Below are 17,353 nucleotides of genomic sequence, written 5' to 3' on the forward strand. Positions count from 1 at the left end.
TTTATTAGATGTCTATTAAAAGAAGTTTAAACATTTGATATGCTTTCCATGCTCAGTTGTGAATAAAATAGGGGTTTTGAGATTTGCAAATCACTGTGTTGTGTTTTTACATATATTCTACAATATTCTACAAAAATTTGATTGTAATTACTACATGGTCATCAAGAATGATGATGTATTGGTGTACTTATTTTCTCTGCGAGTTATATTCAAAGCCAGTGCTCTTCATCGGCTTCTATTTTTTAAAGCAGTTAATTTCTGACCTTTTTCAACCTCTGCCTTCTTTCTTCCACTTACTGTCTGCCGTATCCTTGATTTTCACAAGCGTCTCGTTTAGAGCTCCAACTGATGCGCCAAAATGTGAATTGCTCTTCGGGTTTCCTAAAACCAGCCGGAGCTCCTCTCCATCCTCATACAGCGTGTCATCAACCAGAGACAGAACACACGGCTTCTCCACCTCGCCTAAAATGTACAGCAAAACGTGTCACAAGATGTGACATGTCAAAGAAATTGAAATGGAAGAAAAAAGGCTTCTACTCTTCTTTTATCTGTAGAGGATATAAAATCTTATTTATACAATTATTCTTCCCTTTATTCAGTCCCTCAATGGTTTAAGGAAGCTGTTTGCATGCTGAGTATGTTTGAAAAAAAAAATTAAAGAGAACAAAAACAAGAAAAAAAGGGAACCGTTAAAGCAGTATTGGAGTATGTGGATTTCTTTCTTTTTACATTTCTGCGAAACTTGTTTATTCACCTGAAAAGGTGTCAGCTTTCAGAACGCAGGGAACAAAAGAATTTAAGGAAAGCATGCATGATGTAACAGTGCAGTTACTGAAGAACCTGGTAAGAAACTGATGACAGAGGCATCTGTGTTTGGCCGCTCATCAAAGTCTGAGGCGACCTGCGCAGAGGCCTGACGGGTGTAACAGCGGACAGAAGATTTATGTCTGATGTCACCACTGCGGTACACTGTTGCTGTGATCTGGCCGTCGCTCTCCTCTCCAGTGTACACCGACTCACGAAACTGGACCTTTGGCACTGTAGTCAAACAGGATAGTTCAGTCATTTCATAAGATTAACGCAGAGATAATTTCTCCCTTGCTGGAATTGGAATAAGCCGCAAATGAAAGACCAAATCAAATAACATAGCTGTCACATCAAGCTAACAGTGGTAATGATTGCAGTGGAACTATGAACACACAGTGACAAATTAATTATAACTTTGCGTTTACTAAAGCAGCCAAATTAAAATCTGAAGAAGTTTGACAAACTTTCTAAGGCTTATTTATATATTTCTATACACATATATTAACAAATATCATTATTTTTATTATATTATTATCAGTAATATAAAGAACAGAAAAAACAGGCTGGATAGTGATGCTCTAGCTCAATGCTAATATCATTTTCCTACAGTAATGTGTTCCCAGTGCATTTCCAACACTTTGACCGTGTGAGTTAATCACATTAAACATAAAGTTAAGATGCCTTTATGAATGTATTTATGAAAATTCTCAGCAATATAGAGTGACTCACAGTCAGACACTGAGTCATTTATGAAGACTGTAGCCTTTCCAGGTTCTCCCAGGATGCCATTCACTGGCATGCGTAAGACCAGCTCAAAGCTCTCAATCCCCTCCAGCTCTGGCTGTCCCAGGTCATCCAGGATGATTACCCTGAACGTCTGCGTGCTGACGCCTGGAGCAAAGTCAAGGTTGTGACTGATGCCCACATAGTCAATACCGGCTGTAAATAAAATATACAGACAAACAGAATGCAGGTAAATGACAAATAATGCTATTGGTCAATTCAATTATTCTTATCTGTCAGAAGCAATACTTTAACTGTATGGGAGCTCACCTTCTGCAGAAACGAGCTCTGCCTTGCGAGAGCTGACAGTAACGGCTGCAGATTTGGACAAATCCGTTCCCGTCCTCCACACTTTGATCTCCACATACCCATCGCTCTCATCCACATGATACTCTACCTCCCCAAAGTAAAACACAGGAACTTGGGAGAAAAGACAATAAATAAATAAATGGCTGTAATTAATGGTTCTTGATTCCAGACTACAGCTTCATAATATCCGTTTAGTTTCAATGATTTCTGTCTTTAACCTCCTAGGACCTGGCGTCCACATATGTGGATATCACATTTTGGGTTATTTAGACTAAAATAAATTATTAAAAAAAAATTGCTCTACATGGGCCTGATATCCACTTACGAGGACATTATACTGCTACTGTTCTATCAAAATTTTAAACAAATATCCTCATATGTGGCTCTTATTGTTCTTAAAAACAAAAATAAGGTAAAGAAAAAATCTGGTAATTCTTTGTTTTTACATTCATTTGGCCCCAATATGCCCAAGTATCAAAGAGAAATTAAAAATGCATGCCGTGGAAGAGTTTGGATCTGAGGAGGTTAAATGTATTAGTTGACTCATTATTTTCTTTAAATATTAACACTCTGAGATATTCAGTATTTGGGGACTTTTAAGGTCAGCACACATTTTTTCTTCATACTTTAACTTGACAGCTGACGTAGCATATATGAGCTAAATCAGCAGTGGTACTAATCTATAGATCTGTATAGATCTCCAGCAGCCACTTGCAGCCTGGCATGATTCATTTGTATAGCCAGTAGCTGGACAGAACGGTCAAAAAGCGGCAGGCCATTAGTCTGAAGCTAAACTGCAGGGGAGTGTGACCTTTCAACATCTATCGGCCTTAAATCCACACATTTCTTTATTTTAATTGTTTCTCCTGACAGAGTAATTAAGTACTTTTAACAAATATGGATGCTGTTAACACTGAAACAAAGCCTGTGTGTGTATGTGTGAGTCTGTTCCCCTGACTGTAAAGTAGTGAGATGGAGAGACAAAGAGAATGCGGCCCCCCAGACTGCTCAAAGGCTTGTTTGAACTAGGATTGTTTCCTGAGGCAGCAAAGTGGAGGCAGTCCAGTGTGTATTTGACAGTTTCATCTCTCACAAGCCGCCCCCACCCCTTTCCCTCGCACCCGCGTTGAGTCATAAAAAGTGACAGAATAAAAGTTCTTCTGTCTCCATTTTAAACTGGCCTGTTTCTTATATTCCGGCATATAATCCAAAAATAGCACGTGTGTTATTGTGTTTTCGTGTCTCGATCAAATACTTAACAAGCCAGAGATTTTTTTTTTATTCTGAATATTACTCTACTGATATATGAACTTTCATATTTTATTTATATACTTTAACTAGGCCACATAACAAAAGCTAAGTGGAGTACTTAACAAAGGGACCGAGAAAAAAAAAAATCTGCAGTTGCATGTTGACTGCCAGCTTCACATAACAAGTGACAGCTCAGGGTAATAACATCCAGCGAGTATTGCACATCAAGTGCAGCCTGTGCCCTCTCTCGCCCCATCCAAAGACTTCTTTCCTCAATGCATCTGTCTTTCTCATTTACCTTTTCTTCCTACACACTCACTGTTATCTAACAGATGCATCACTGCAAACAGAATGTGTGTATTTGCACAAAGGCAGAGTAAAAGCAAAGTAACAGACTGCGTAGGTAGGAAAAACACATGGATAAAAACGTCTGACCGTAAACACTGATAAACAAGGGGCTTGTAAGAGTGTGGACGTGTAGCTTATCTTTAAACACTAAATGCAAGCAATCTGGCTCCAGTTCCTTCTGTGCTCAGCGAGGACACTTCTGCTAAGATGCTAATAAACATGTCTGTATTCACACATGTCTTGACTGCGCTCCCCTCTGCGTGACACCACAAGAGGGAGGTGAGTGATGACTGATGAATGAGAAATGAATTCTCTCTCCCCTCTGGGACAACGCCTGTGGTTTAGCACTCTGAAGTGTGTGGGGAAGGTGTAAAGCCAAATTATGATAATTACCAGTGTGTGGGTGTCTGTAGCCATTTGTGTGTCACTGCACCTTTAAATGCAGTTTATAGTACATTCTCAGCTGTCCTGTAAAGAATGGGCCCTTTTTTGCAGGAGGCTCGCTAATACAAACTGTCTGTATGCAGTATTTCACTTGGTATGGAGGCTTTTAGGTAATAAACGTCATATCGAATCGTGGAATGATTAAGAAGGTAGGTCATATCTAACTATAATAAACAAACCTTTGTCTTTTTGTTGGCATTTAGCTTTTATCAGCTAGAATAGTGGAAAGGGCTTAAAACAGGGTATCGTGACACACAGGGAACAGGCTGGCTCACATTTGAACCCATGCCCGTTCAGCAGCCTTCACCTACTCCTCCAGGTTTTCTACAGTGGCACCTGTGAAATCTGTTGGTTTTTTTGTTCTTTTTTCTCCTCCTAGACCATCAAAACTTGGACCAAACCCCATCACACACAGACTGCTCGAAGAAATTAAAGGAACACTTATTAATCAGAATATAGCATCAAGTCAATTAAACTTTTGGGATATTGATTAAAACAGTGCTGTAAGCTAAACAGCAGAGGAGGTTAATCAGCTTTAGCAGCTGTACTAGAGGGGCAACAATGAGACAACCCCCAAAACAGGAGTGGTTTTACAGGTGGAAGTCACTGATATTTTTTCCCCCTTCTCATCTATTTTGAATGTTTTTTTTTTTCATTAGTTTTGCATTTGGCTGGGTCACTTCTGTTGGCATAAGATGACACCTGGACCCTACAGAGGTTGCACAGGTAGTCCAATTCATCCAGGATGGCACATCAATACGTGCTGTTGCCAGATGGCCATGGAGGAGAGTCCAGTGGATGAACAGTTATTGTGGGATAGCTGGACGGACCAATAGAAGGTTGTTAGCCCAACTGCAGGACCAGTATCTGCTCCTTTGTGCATGTTGGCACATTTCAGTAAACATGCAAACTGAATTTCAGTGGTCATATTTCATATAAAAAAAATTAAGAAATAATGGGTAGTTGAAGACTTATACTGTAGAAAAATAGTATTGCTGATAGCAGCACAAACAAAAACTCTCTAAGTTCTAAGTTCTGTTCTAAGTTCACCTTCTGAAATGCAAAGTAACCCGACTGTTTCACCCCAGTCAGGGCGTACAAAATAGCCAGAGGTATTCTGCAGCTTTGGTGTGACCAACACTCAGGCTGCCCTAATATTGAAATGAAGGCCTGGGTTTCCAAGAGATACTCAGAGCTAATCTACAATTCTACAAACTCAGCTGTGGCCATATGCACCCATCCGAAAAGTCTGCGCGTTCATCTCTCCTTGGCAGGGTACAAGGAGATGACAACACTCACTTTGAGTCAAAATGTGCATCCATGCAGAGCGCAACACTCAGGGCGACAGGTACTGTAGAGTTTAATCTGATAAAGTACTAAATCAAGCAGATATCTCTGGGACTTTTTTTCTCAGATGAAGTGAGAAAACCCTGTGTGTGTGTGTGTGTGTGTGTGTGTGTGTGTGTGTGTGTGTGTGTGTGTGTGTGTGTGTGTGTGTGTGTGTGTGTGTGTGTGTGTGTGTGTGTGTGAGAGAGAGAGAGAGAGAAGTATAGTGGATAAATAGATGGAAGGAGAGCAGCCAGGTGAACTTGACTCTAACCTGAGGGAAGGAAAAATGGGGCTAGAGAGAGGACTACCAGTCACACTTAAGTGTTCTTTAAGTGCTTTTCTCACCATTTACCTTACCTTACCTTCACACATAAACATCCATGCAGATGCAAGGAACCATGTGACACAAGTAAACACATGCTGCAAACTCTTGTTTCACTATTTTCCTGGCCAATTGGAGGTTGCACTAAAGAAAATGAGGCTGCAGTTTGACTGCCTGGGTGCAGGTATTAGAACACTGTCAGACAGCGTATTATCCTCTGGGAGGCTAAAAATGACACATAATCTCTCACTGGAGTTGGGCTCTCACAAACACATTTCCATTCCTTTGAACTCAGCACCAAGTCTGAAGTCTTCTGACAATTTACTACCAATCAGACCATGTGTCATGTTTCTTGTTAACTAGCCCCCAGATGCCTCCCTGCACATATGCACAGTCAGTCAATTTGGCACAATTGTTTGTATCCCTAAATGAGTTCTCAGTTGTAAGTCGTCATTGTTTTATTTATCCCAGGCTGCTGTTTGGCAGTAGCATGATGAGGCCTCTGTGATACAAACAGTTCATGACAAAATGAAAGACTAAAAGGAAAGCAAGATTATAAAATGTCTGTAAAATAAGACTTCATTTTTCTACATTTTAATCTTAAACCCAATAAAGAGCCTTGCCACAAATTACAGAAAATGAGTAAGGATGTGTTCTCAGCTTGATTATATATCTTACAATTTTTTTGATTTGACTTTTTCCTTTGTCCTAAAACGTTGGCTCTTACTCTGCTGCTTTAAATCTGCCAGCCTGTATTTGTCCAGATAGATGACAAATGGGTGTCTGAACAACAAGCATGTAAGCTGAGAACCACGTTGTGCATAAAGGGAATGAAGACTGTCTTTATGGCCTTTGTTACATCACTGGTATTTGACCCAAATTCACTATAGACATTACAGCCTTATCTCCAAAAGAGATACAAAAATTGTGACTTTTACCGACTTTCACTTTTTAATCGATTTGGTGGCATTTAGCAAAAAAATCCAGAGCACAGACATCATTCTGTCACCGTGAAGTCTCTAAAGTAAATCAATGCAGAATAGTGAGATGGTGGAGAATGCATACAGATTGCAATAGGTATTTCCCAGCAGGCATGCCAGTCCCCAGATAAATCATCTACACATTTCTCTTGCTTTCGGAATATTTAATCTACTTTGGTCCATGCGATGCTGTAACTGGATGAAAGCAGACAAGGGACACGTGTGATAATGCAGTCCCACCGGACTTGTGCTCGCTTCTCGACTGTAATTAAAAATTGTCAGAATAGCAGCGTGACAGGAGTTTGATTCCATCTGTCTGCTGTGAGTGCAGGGTCTATTTCAGCACTCTAATCCTGCATGCCTTAACACCCGCTAAGTCTGTGAAACAAGCATAATTAAGAGAAATTCTGTGATATGAGGGCTCTGAAGAAAATTCAAAACAACAGAAATCCATGCACTTGTTTGAAAGAGTGCATATAAGCACGTGTGCTTTAACATTAAAGCCAAGCTGAAATAAATCAAATCTTCTAAATCTCTGGAGTGAGACAAGAACCTTTTGCAAAGTTCGCCACAGCCGCTGTGATTCAGGTTACGGTACATCACATCTGGCAGCAAAATGGTTTGACCACAAATAGATTTTGAAGTTTTCTCTATGAAGCTCTTAGAACTTCTAGAAATGATCACCTGAAAAAGATAAAGTTAGAAAGCTATTATTAGAATGCATTACCATCATCCGTATCTTCCAAGATGTTAACTTTGGTGGTGGGGTAGTGCATTCCCAGACGTCCTCCCACAGGCAGTGACAGAGTAACGTTGAAGCTCTCCTCTCCCTCGTACAGGGAGTCGTCTATGATCACCACGCGGCACAGCTTCTCCCTGTCACCTTTGTTGAAGCGAAGGAGGCTGCTGTGTTCCTCAGGACGGGAGATGTAGTCCGAGTAAGAGAGGACAGTGGTGGGAATGGTTCCTGAGGCCGAACCTTTAGAAAGACCAGCAACAAGAATGGTGAGTACGATGCACAAAAGCATAAAAAGAATAAAATATGATTGAAAAGACCTAATGAAAAGACCATAAATGGTATCCTCTGTACAAAGAAGATGTGTTATTGATACAAATCTTTTAATACAGTGTTCACAAAAAAAATTAAAGGAACAGTTTGAAAACGCAACAGATCTCTGTGGGAAAAAATCATGCTAAATAATAATATGGATATGGACTGGGTAATGTGTAAGAAATGAATGGATTGTCTAACGGAAATGAAATGTATTAACCTACAGAGGATTCAATCAAAGTGAAAAAATGATGCAACAGGCTTTTCCATTTTGCCGAAATTCCATTGCAGCAACTTAAGACACTCCGTAGTTTGTATGGCCCCCACGTTCTTGTATTCTTGACTGACAATGTCGGTGAATGCTCCTAATTAGATGACGCCAGGTGTCCTGGAGGGTCTCATCCCAGATCTGGACCAAGGCATCCTGGACAGTCTGAGGTGCAACATAACAGCATCACAAGGACTTAAAATGATGTCCTAGAGGTGTTTTACTGGATTTATGTCAGCTGAGGGTGGGGGCCACTCACTGCACCAGCGTAGGGTCTAACAATGGTTTCACGGTTTGTTCGTCTCTCCATTGGTGAACGATGTTACAAGCAGCATAATGTTCTCTGCGTCTTCTCCAGAGCCTTTCACATCTGTCACATGTGCTTAGGGTGAACCTGCCCTCATCCATGAAAACCACAGGATGTCCGTGGTGGTCCTACCAATTTTGGGGTTCTTTGGCAAATACCAATCACCTTCAAGGTGTCAGGCAGCGAGCACAGGGCCCACTAAAAGATGTCGAGCCTTCAGGCCATCCTCATGAAGTCTATTTCTGATGAGAGACATTCACACCAGTGGCCTGCTGGAGGTCATTAGTGTGACCTAACGGGAACAGGATGGCAGTGCTCTTCCTGTTTGTCCTTGTACAGAGGAGCAGATACTGGTCCTGCTGATGGGTTAAGGACCTTCTACAACCGTGTCCAGCTCTCCTATAGTAACTGCTTGTCTCCTGTAATCTCCTCCATGCTCTTGAGCCTGTGCAAACCTTCTGATAAACCCTCACCCTGGATGAGTTGGACACTGCACCTACTGTTCATGTCATTAACACCAAAGTAGCTGAAACTAATTAACAACTGTCTGTGCTACTTAACTGACCAGATGATATTCTCTGATTAAAAATAGTTCCTTTAATTTTTTTGAGGTGTGTATAAGAACTTGGATTAAGAGCATAAAAATAAATATGAAAATAATGAAATGAAGAAAATATGAATATGTTGTGTATCTCAGTGCTACAAATCTGTATTTGAATTTCATAAGATTCAGATTTTCAGCATAGCTAAACTTTGACTTTTAATTGCAGCAAGTCCATTAGGTCTGTCGGTGTATGGCAAGGAGCACAGAAGTAAATTTCCATCAAGTTCTGGCAAATTTGTTAGAAATCTTTCATTTTTCATTAACCGTGGAAAGCAAAAAAATAGTATGGCTGAATTATTAAAGGGGAAGCGGATGTTGTGGAGCATGTAAGGAATCAAGAATTCTTGCAAAACTTAACAGCTAAGTGTGATCCTGCTGTGCTTAGGCTGCTAACATGTGATTTGTGAAAATGCAAATGGCGTGTAAACAGCTTCTTTTCCAGAGAGCTGACTTGACTTTAAACAGATTTAACGGGTACTGTCAAACTGCATAGGTGAGGAAAAAAGCTGCACCCGACACTCCACCTACACATCAATATAACAAAGACATCGCCTGTCATCCAGACGCATATATCACAAGACTGAAACATGCCTCACTTTTTAGGTTTTAACAATTACATGATCTATTTGTTTTGTAATTTGAAGTAAGGACATCTGAGACTTCATTATACAGGTGAATATAACGAATGTAAATCAGACCCAGCTTTTTATACCGTTAACCAAGTGGTGCGATCACTGTCTGCAAATATGGCAGGATTGCAACGTATACAGGGGGGGAAATGGGTTAGATGAGGTGAAAAAAGGCCAGCCTGTACCCTGCTGTGTGTAGCAGACCACCATGAGCTCCTCGCTGATGTCTCCACTGCGGTGCACTGGGATGAAAAGCTCTCCAACATCTTCCTCTACTGAGCGGATCTGTTCAGGGAAAAATACAGTCGACTCTGTTTGGAAGGGGAAAAGAGAAAACGAGACAGTCAGGGAAAAAAAGAAAAGGGTAATGATATGTATAACAATCTGCAAAAATCCACAGTGCATTAGGCCATCAAGGACTAATACAGGCTTTTGTTCTGGTTCTGCATTAGCGAGCTGCAGCTGACATTTTCCTTTCATTTTTTTTTTTTATTCCATTGAAGTGGTGGTCCTGCAGTGTGCTTATTCATATTCGAGAATAACTCTCCATCGGTCTTTTGGTTTGGTGTAACCAGACGGGCTCTTCAAAGAGACCGCTTTGGAAGTTTTTCTTCTTGTCTCACGTATCGCGGACAATTACACAGGCAAGAATCTGAATTTATACCACAGAGTCAATCAGCTGGGAGTTTCACCCATCTACAGCTCCATACTCAGAGGGGTCAATCATCTCTCTCATATTTTCTTCCCCGCCTTTCTCTCCGTCTCTGACTGGAGTTTGTGATTGAGGGAGAAACTTTGAGCTAGTGAAAGCATCATCTATCAAAGCACAGAACTTACTGGCATTATAGAAACAATAAATTTTGGAGGCTATTTTCCACAGACGCACTGGGACCAATAAAAATGCTAACAGAGTGGCCGAAGCTTCAGCTCGTCCCAGTTCTTCGCGTGCCTTTGTTTCGTGCGCTCTCTGAAAGAATCGATGACTGAATGATGGGAGGTGAAAAACACTGACGAAAACTTCAATTACAAAGGCGAGGACTGGCGCGTGAAACAGATTTATATCTGACTCAATGCCCGGCGTAAAGAGAGATCAGCAACCTGAGCTGGCTGTTTGGGATGAAGTCATCAACATAAGACAATCTTACACACAGCGGGGGGAGGAGGTCGAACATTTCTTTTATCTTACGATAAGTCGCTAAATTGTTCTCACAGTCTTCTTCCACCTCTCCGACTTTTTTTCATTCTGTTCCTGTCCACAATCTGTCACTCCCCGGGGACTCATACAAGGAGACTGAGGTCCACCGCTTACCTATTCCACACACACGAGTAACGTTACAACCTGATTTTCTTCCCTCTTTCCACACACGTACTGTACACTTAGTCTCCTCCTCGCACTCTTCTATTGCCTCTAAATCCACCTACGGTTTGGAAAAGCACATTTTCAGCCAAGTGGGTCAAGTTCACCTCCTGGAGGAAAACCCACAGTCTTTTTTTAAATCATTCATGGGGATTGGAACATAAACACAGGCTTTTATGCTGGGTGTTAAAACAGCGAATACTTGCACCTGATTTTGCTATTGTTTCACCAAATAAAATAAAAACTGCTTTTGTTTTCTTTTACTCCAGCTTTTCTTTTCTTCCTATGCCTTGAACCTCTCCATTATTGATAATTTCATAAATATTCTATGGATGCTGGGATATTTTCCTTGTTGCTGCTGTTTGACTGCGTTGTGATAAATGTGCACTTTACTCATTACCACCTTGCAATGCTGGTCATGGACAAAATGGAGATGCACATGTATAACAAATGAGCCCCTAAAAACCTGCAGTTAATAGCACAATATAAGCAAAACACAATCCAGCATAAGAAGATGTAGCTCCTTGCTTGAAAGCTCTGTGTTTACGACTAGAGACAAGTGTCCATGATGACACACAAAAACACAAGTGCGTTCTTGTTTGTTTAGCAGAATGACACTGGTGCAAACGCAGTAAAAGTTGTCCTGATGTATTGTGTTCTTAATGAGAACACAAGAACTACACGACCACCTGTAGCAATGTGGCTGCTGCTTAGAGTATGCAGTCCAACAACAGGCGTTTCCCTTCATCTTTAGTCATCATTGCGTATGCATTACATATATAAAGAATAAAATCGTAGCAATCACATGGGCAGACAGCAGGTAAAAAGTAGAAGCACACTCACACATCTCTATAAAGTATGTGTTCTTGCTTAAAACACCAGAGAAAAACTCCAAGCATCGACACAGACAAGTGCAGTTTGTTCGCAAACTCCACTCCTTAATTTTGGAGCACTTTTACTTAACGATCCTCTCTCCTCCTCTAAAGCTGATATTAGCCAAGCTGACATGTTCTCCGGGGAGTGACTCTCTGGGATAACCAGACGACTAGACAAAGCCCGTTTTCATCATTAGAGAAAGAAGCTGGAGTACAGCTAACACCACAGGCATAGCCAAAGCTTCACTAACCCATTAGAGTACAGAGTGGCACATCTCTGCCACATTAGACAGTCCCCCGAGAAGACGGAAAACAAACCAGCCCCTGCCCTCCACACACTTCGTAATTAACCCACTGGGGAGGATAGATTGAGGAGGGAAAATGTGGCATGGGGAGTGATACTGAGAAACAAAGGACAAGAAAACAAATGAGAGAGGGGTGAGAGCAACTGCAGTATGTCACTATAATGGACGCTTCAGCGTTTCCATCTTTGGTGCTCAACTGTAATTACTTGGAAGTTGCACTGAGGAGGGGGGTAATGCATGCAAAAAAATGAAAGTAAAAGCAGAAGAAGAGTAAATCTCGTCTGGATGGAGCAGAGGAGTCAGTTTGTCGCACCACTCAATATTCCATTAACATTTCAATTTGCAGGAAAAGACACAAAGAACTATGAGAGTGAAAATGGCAGATTATAACCTATTTAAGAAAGAAAGCGAAAGACATTGTGTGTGCGTAGATGTGTGTGTGAGTGTGTCAGGGTGTGATTATTCTTCTTTTTTTATGCCTTATTGGATTTTAAGAAGCACAGATTGTGCTCAGTATTTCCACTGGGTATGAAAAACACTACTACCATTAAGAGATGAGTATTATCCTTATAGTTATTTTTCACTGGCTATCATGACAAATATGTATTTCTGCTCCTTTCCTCAGGGCAGACCTGACAAGGCCTTATATTAGAAAATACTTATATTGACAGTTCTTGATTCTGCGTGTCGGGCATATGTATTTTTCAGCCTTCTGTAAAGAAATACTTGAGTGGCAGAGGAGAATTTTTGTGCTATGCTTTATGCATTGCAGAAACTTCAGTGAATATTCAGCCTTATTCTTCGATCTGGGTTAACAAAGGAATTATTTCCACTATGCACAGTGGTTTTAATTGATTTTAATTTGTAATGCTGGGTACATCCTTCTGAATAAAATAACATTTTAGTTAACCAGTAATGACAAACAATGTTGTCTCAGTTCTTTCTACTGCAGCTCAATGTATAGAAGTAAATAAATCATTTTCAGCTTTCATGTTGTGTTGTCTGTTGAGAAAACAAAGGACACACATCAGATTAGCAGGAAGAGCAAATTGGATCTAGAATGAAATACTGTCATGACCCTGTGCCTTCTCGGCTGACTCTGTATGGCTACAAGTGTTTTTGTTGTGCTGCATCTCCCTCTCTCCCCTTCCGCGCACTGCGCTCTACCGGGGCGGAGTCATGACGGCTCCAGCCCCTGGCTCGGACACCTGCAAACAATCCTCTCACTCACTTCTTAAGGCGGCTGCTGAGAGTGCTTCCTCGCTGGATTATTGTGTAACACTCGTCAGTATCATCACCTATCTGAGCCCTTTTCCGAGTTTCTGTCGTGTCACTACTTACCTGCTTTTCCTCTCTGTGCCAGATTTCTCGCCAGCCTGAGGACCGCCGTTCGGTGACCTAAGACCGGAGCCCGAGCTGCCTGAGCTTCAGTAGATTGTGTATATAGCCGTTCCCTTCCCGTGCCTGTGTTCCCCGGAGACCCTCTTCCTGTGCCCCCTCACTTGTATATACCCGCACCTGGTGTCTACGTGTAAATAAAATTGTGAACCTTAGTGACGGTCTGCCTCCGAGTCTCTCCTGAGCCTGACAAATAAAATGACTGTAGATGCATGCCTCTGCCCCTCTTCCTTTTCTGTCCAAACACATATAATAAATACAGGTAACAGATTAAAGGAAAAACTGCAGTAATCTGTAGTAAGGGTGTCCGGTGGCTATGCTGCTGTAGCCATTTTGCCAGACGTCCTTGGTGCCATTTCATGTAGTTTCAACCTTTATAGTAATGTGCAAAATTCTTGCGCTACCCCTTTTCATTAAGAGTGCCGTCTTGACAACCACCCTCACACTGAGCCCATTTCTGATGAGGCTCAGTCAGCAATATATTTTTTCCCTATTTCTTAAAAAGATGACTTTCAGATACTGTAAACCTGCACTAGGCCTGCCACTTGTTGTTTTGTCTTCCACATGTCTAGTTTACTCTGATTTTTTGAAGGACACACTGTACAACATGTCAAGATTTCACGTTTTGGGCTAATAGTTCTTTGGGAATCACCTTGTTGAGGAGAAAACATTTTCTGCCTGTCAAGCTCTGTTATTGTTGGCAGATGGGAACAAATTATGTTTTACGACCGCTTGCCAGTAAAGTGCCTAAGGATATAATTTAAAATAGTTTCTTAATTAATTGCATATCATGTGTAAACATAAAAGTGATTAATCCCACGCGTTGAGTTCATTTTTATGATTCATAAGTTCATGTTAAGTGGCTTAACAAACAAATATAAAAACATACCTGGGAAAATGGTCAGGTAAAAATCTGAGCTCTTTGGAAGCCAAAAAATGAAAGAAAAAATGAAGACACTACTGGCTAGATAGTTTAGCACAGTAATATAATTTATCACATGCCTGTATATGTAGGGAAGACTTAACTAAATGAAAGGTATCATGTGCATTATTGTTTGACCAATAAAACAGAACATAAAGTTGCTGATCAGGCTGCAGGGAGGTAAATATGTACATACATTTTCAAACCAGCAGCACAAATCAACACATTTCAAAGGTGGGCACCAAAGTGTCACTAAGTCAGTGCTCAAGCAGTTGTAACGAACTGTCACAAATGTGACAAATGGCAAAAATGATGATGCTGTAGTGAAGGAGGCCTTTGACTTTTAGGATATTAAGCACTTAGTATTGTTAGATTAAAGTATAGATTTTTCAGTTCTGGTCAAAAATGTGTTTTGCAAAGTCAACATGTGATTCTAATTAGTCCCTCATTTAATGCTTTGGCCAAATTTGGCAATATCCTTAATTACAGCTCTTAGAACATTAATAAAAGCTGCAACAATTTACTTTGTAAAACCATATCCTGTTATTTGTTCATGATTTGTTCTCTTCCATTTCACAGTCAGGAGCTAGCTTACCTGAAGTAACTCTGGCCATTATCATGCTTTTCCTGGTAATGTCACTAAGTTCATCTGCCTACTTCTCACACATCCAACACGCTTTTCTCTTTTTTTCTAGTACACTAGAGGCCATGTGCTCTTCTTATGAGATAATCCTCCACCTGCATCATTTGTGAATAGTTAATATTTGGCCTCCTCTGGACATTAGTTCATTAGAATTCATAGGAATTACCTTAAGGTTGGAAGCATTAAAGGGGCCTTGTTGTAACATCTTGAAACGGTGTGAGCAAGGATAATATATGTGCAATATTACATCATAATTCAGTAGGTGATTCTATAATGTGTCTGCAAATTATCAAGTCACTAAAGCTCTCAGAAAAATCGAGTTATGAGAGCAATAACTGCCTTACTTAAGTAAATGTATTTTACCACTCATCACCGCTGATAATTGTCACATAAAACATGTGTGTGTGTGTGTGTGTGTGTGTGTGTGTGTGTGTGTGTGTGTGTGTGTGTGTGTGTGTGTGTGTGTGTGTGTGTGCGTGCGTGAGTGTGTGTGTGTGTGTGTTTGTGTGTGCGTGTTGAAGGCAGGGTAAAAGGTGCATATGGGAAGGACTGACCATCACTGGGATCCAAGATCTCAACTGTTGCCATGACGGGGAACTCTATCACTCCCATCACCGGCTCCGATAATAAAATTTGAAAGGTTTCTGCCTGCTCGTACTTCCCATCATTCAGTATCCGAACACGCCACGTGGCTCTGGTCTGTCCCGGGTTGAACTGAATTTGCCGCTGGGACCTGCCCTTGAAGTCCTCCTCCTTCTTTGCGCTGCCGTCCTGGGTGCCAATCCCTGAGAGGTGAAGGCGGTGATGGGCATGAAAGAAGGAATAGACAAGAAAAGCAAAAAAGATGAGTTAAAAAAAAACCCAAAGGAGCGGAGACAAAGAAAATGACAATGAAAGGATGACAGGCGGGAGAGAGAAACAGATGACAAACAGATTAGATATTCACACCCTTTAATGTTGTTCAGAGAGGTGAGAAAAAGAGTGCTTTGCTTCTATTTTTTTTCTCCACTGATCACTACAGTGCCTCAATGTGTGAAATGAATTTGTGACTGAAGGATTTAAATAAGCATATTTTAGCTTACTGAGATGGATTAGCTACCATAGTTGTTAGGTACGCATACATGAATGGGTATATGTGTGTGTGTGCGTCACGACCCTTTCCCTTCAAATGCCGCTCACTTCGTCTATCGAACGTCTTTCATGTGAATCCACTTTGCAGCAATCCATCAGACATTCATGCTTGTTGATACATTTCATAAAATGAGGAAAGCTTGCTGGTACCAATGGGGTTACACATTAAACAAAAAGGAATCCAGGTGGCACAGGCCATAAAATAAAGCCTTACATTTGGAAATATGCTGCTCAGATTCCTTCCTCTATATTCATAGAGGAAGGAGTCTGAGAACAAGGTGTGCATAGCCAGGCTGATGCATGTGTTTGTACATAAAAGGATTTGTTTTCTTTTTCAGATACCCCCCCCCCCCCCCACCACACACACACACACACACACACACACACAAAAAGAGACAAACGTATGCAGATGGGCCTGAATCCATTCAATCATACGCACAACGAGATCGGAGAGGCGAGTATTGTATGCAAAATCTGAGCTGAAAATAAACACACATGCCGGAATGAAAAGTTGCACAGTCACAGTCTTTACCATGCCTGCGAGGACCTTCAGACATTATAATTATTTGCAAAAGCTCTAATATTGCTGTACATGATTTTGGAGTTTCTTCTAGATTTTTTTCTCAGTCCACCAAATGCTTCTCTTTGGGCAAAGTGCTTTGGATGATGTTCAACAATAACAAAATCAAGTGAAGCACACTCACGGTCAAACCCTGCCGAACTGTAGCCGGCAACGCATTTAGGGTAACATCTGCTGTTGCTGCGTTTTTGTCAACAGCCCCACAAGTATCACTCGGCCTTTACGTTTCCTGTTTTTTTTTCTCTCTTTTTCTGTTTTTTTCTCAACAGGAAAAGCCAAAGATGCTTCTATTGCTCGGTGCAGCTAAACTATCGCAACATAGAAAATCAATTTCTCTGGGGGTGTTGAAAGCCTTTCCGGAAAATCTAAGACATGCCTAGCGGAAGTGCTGTCAGGAGAAGTCTTGGATCCATTTTTCTTGCAGTGCTATCATCTTAAGCTGGGTGTGTGTCTAAGTGAGAGCTGGCTGGTGCAAACCGGAATCCAAATGTGAATTCAAATATCATTATTGTTACAAAACTACTGCTAAATAACGGCATTGTTGGATAGACTATCAAAGCTGGTTTCATTTGCTATCAAGCTTAATGTCCTGTTCCAGTTTCTTCACTTGAGTTTAAAGTTAAATAAAGCACAAATGCTCGGTTGATTGATTTCCTTAAAGCACAGTGGAAATCCCATCAGCTTTTACAATCTTAAACAAGACATGACGT

At 41.0% G+C, this 17,353-nt stretch overlaps 1 protein-coding gene across 1 annotated transcript in view; it reads right to left on the reverse strand.

Moving 5' to 3' along the window:
- frem2a (FRAS1 related extracellular matrix 2a) overlaps positions 1-17,353 on the reverse strand; it is a 69,171-nt gene that overhangs the window by 13,697 nt on the left and 38,121 nt on the right. The window contains exons 4-10 of the mRNA XM_026181444.2: positions 15,487-15,717; positions 9,618-9,743; positions 7,301-7,552; positions 1,861-2,010; positions 1,537-1,746; positions 841-1,038; positions 298-462 (exon numbers count right to left, since the gene is read on the reverse strand). Of these exons, the coding sequence (XP_026037229.2) occupies positions 298-462; positions 841-1,038; positions 1,537-1,746; positions 1,861-2,010; positions 7,301-7,552; positions 9,618-9,743; positions 15,487-15,717 (1,332 nt within the window). The remainder of the gene's footprint in view (positions 1-297; positions 463-840; positions 1,039-1,536; positions 1,747-1,860; positions 2,011-7,300; positions 7,553-9,617; positions 9,744-15,486; positions 15,718-17,353) is intronic.

This window comes from Astatotilapia calliptera, chromosome 10, assembly GCF_964374335.1.
Source record: "Astatotilapia calliptera chromosome 10, fAstCal68.1, whole genome shotgun sequence".
In the NCBI taxonomy this organism is placed as follows: domain Eukaryota; kingdom Metazoa; phylum Chordata; class Actinopteri; order Cichliformes; family Cichlidae; genus Astatotilapia; species Astatotilapia calliptera.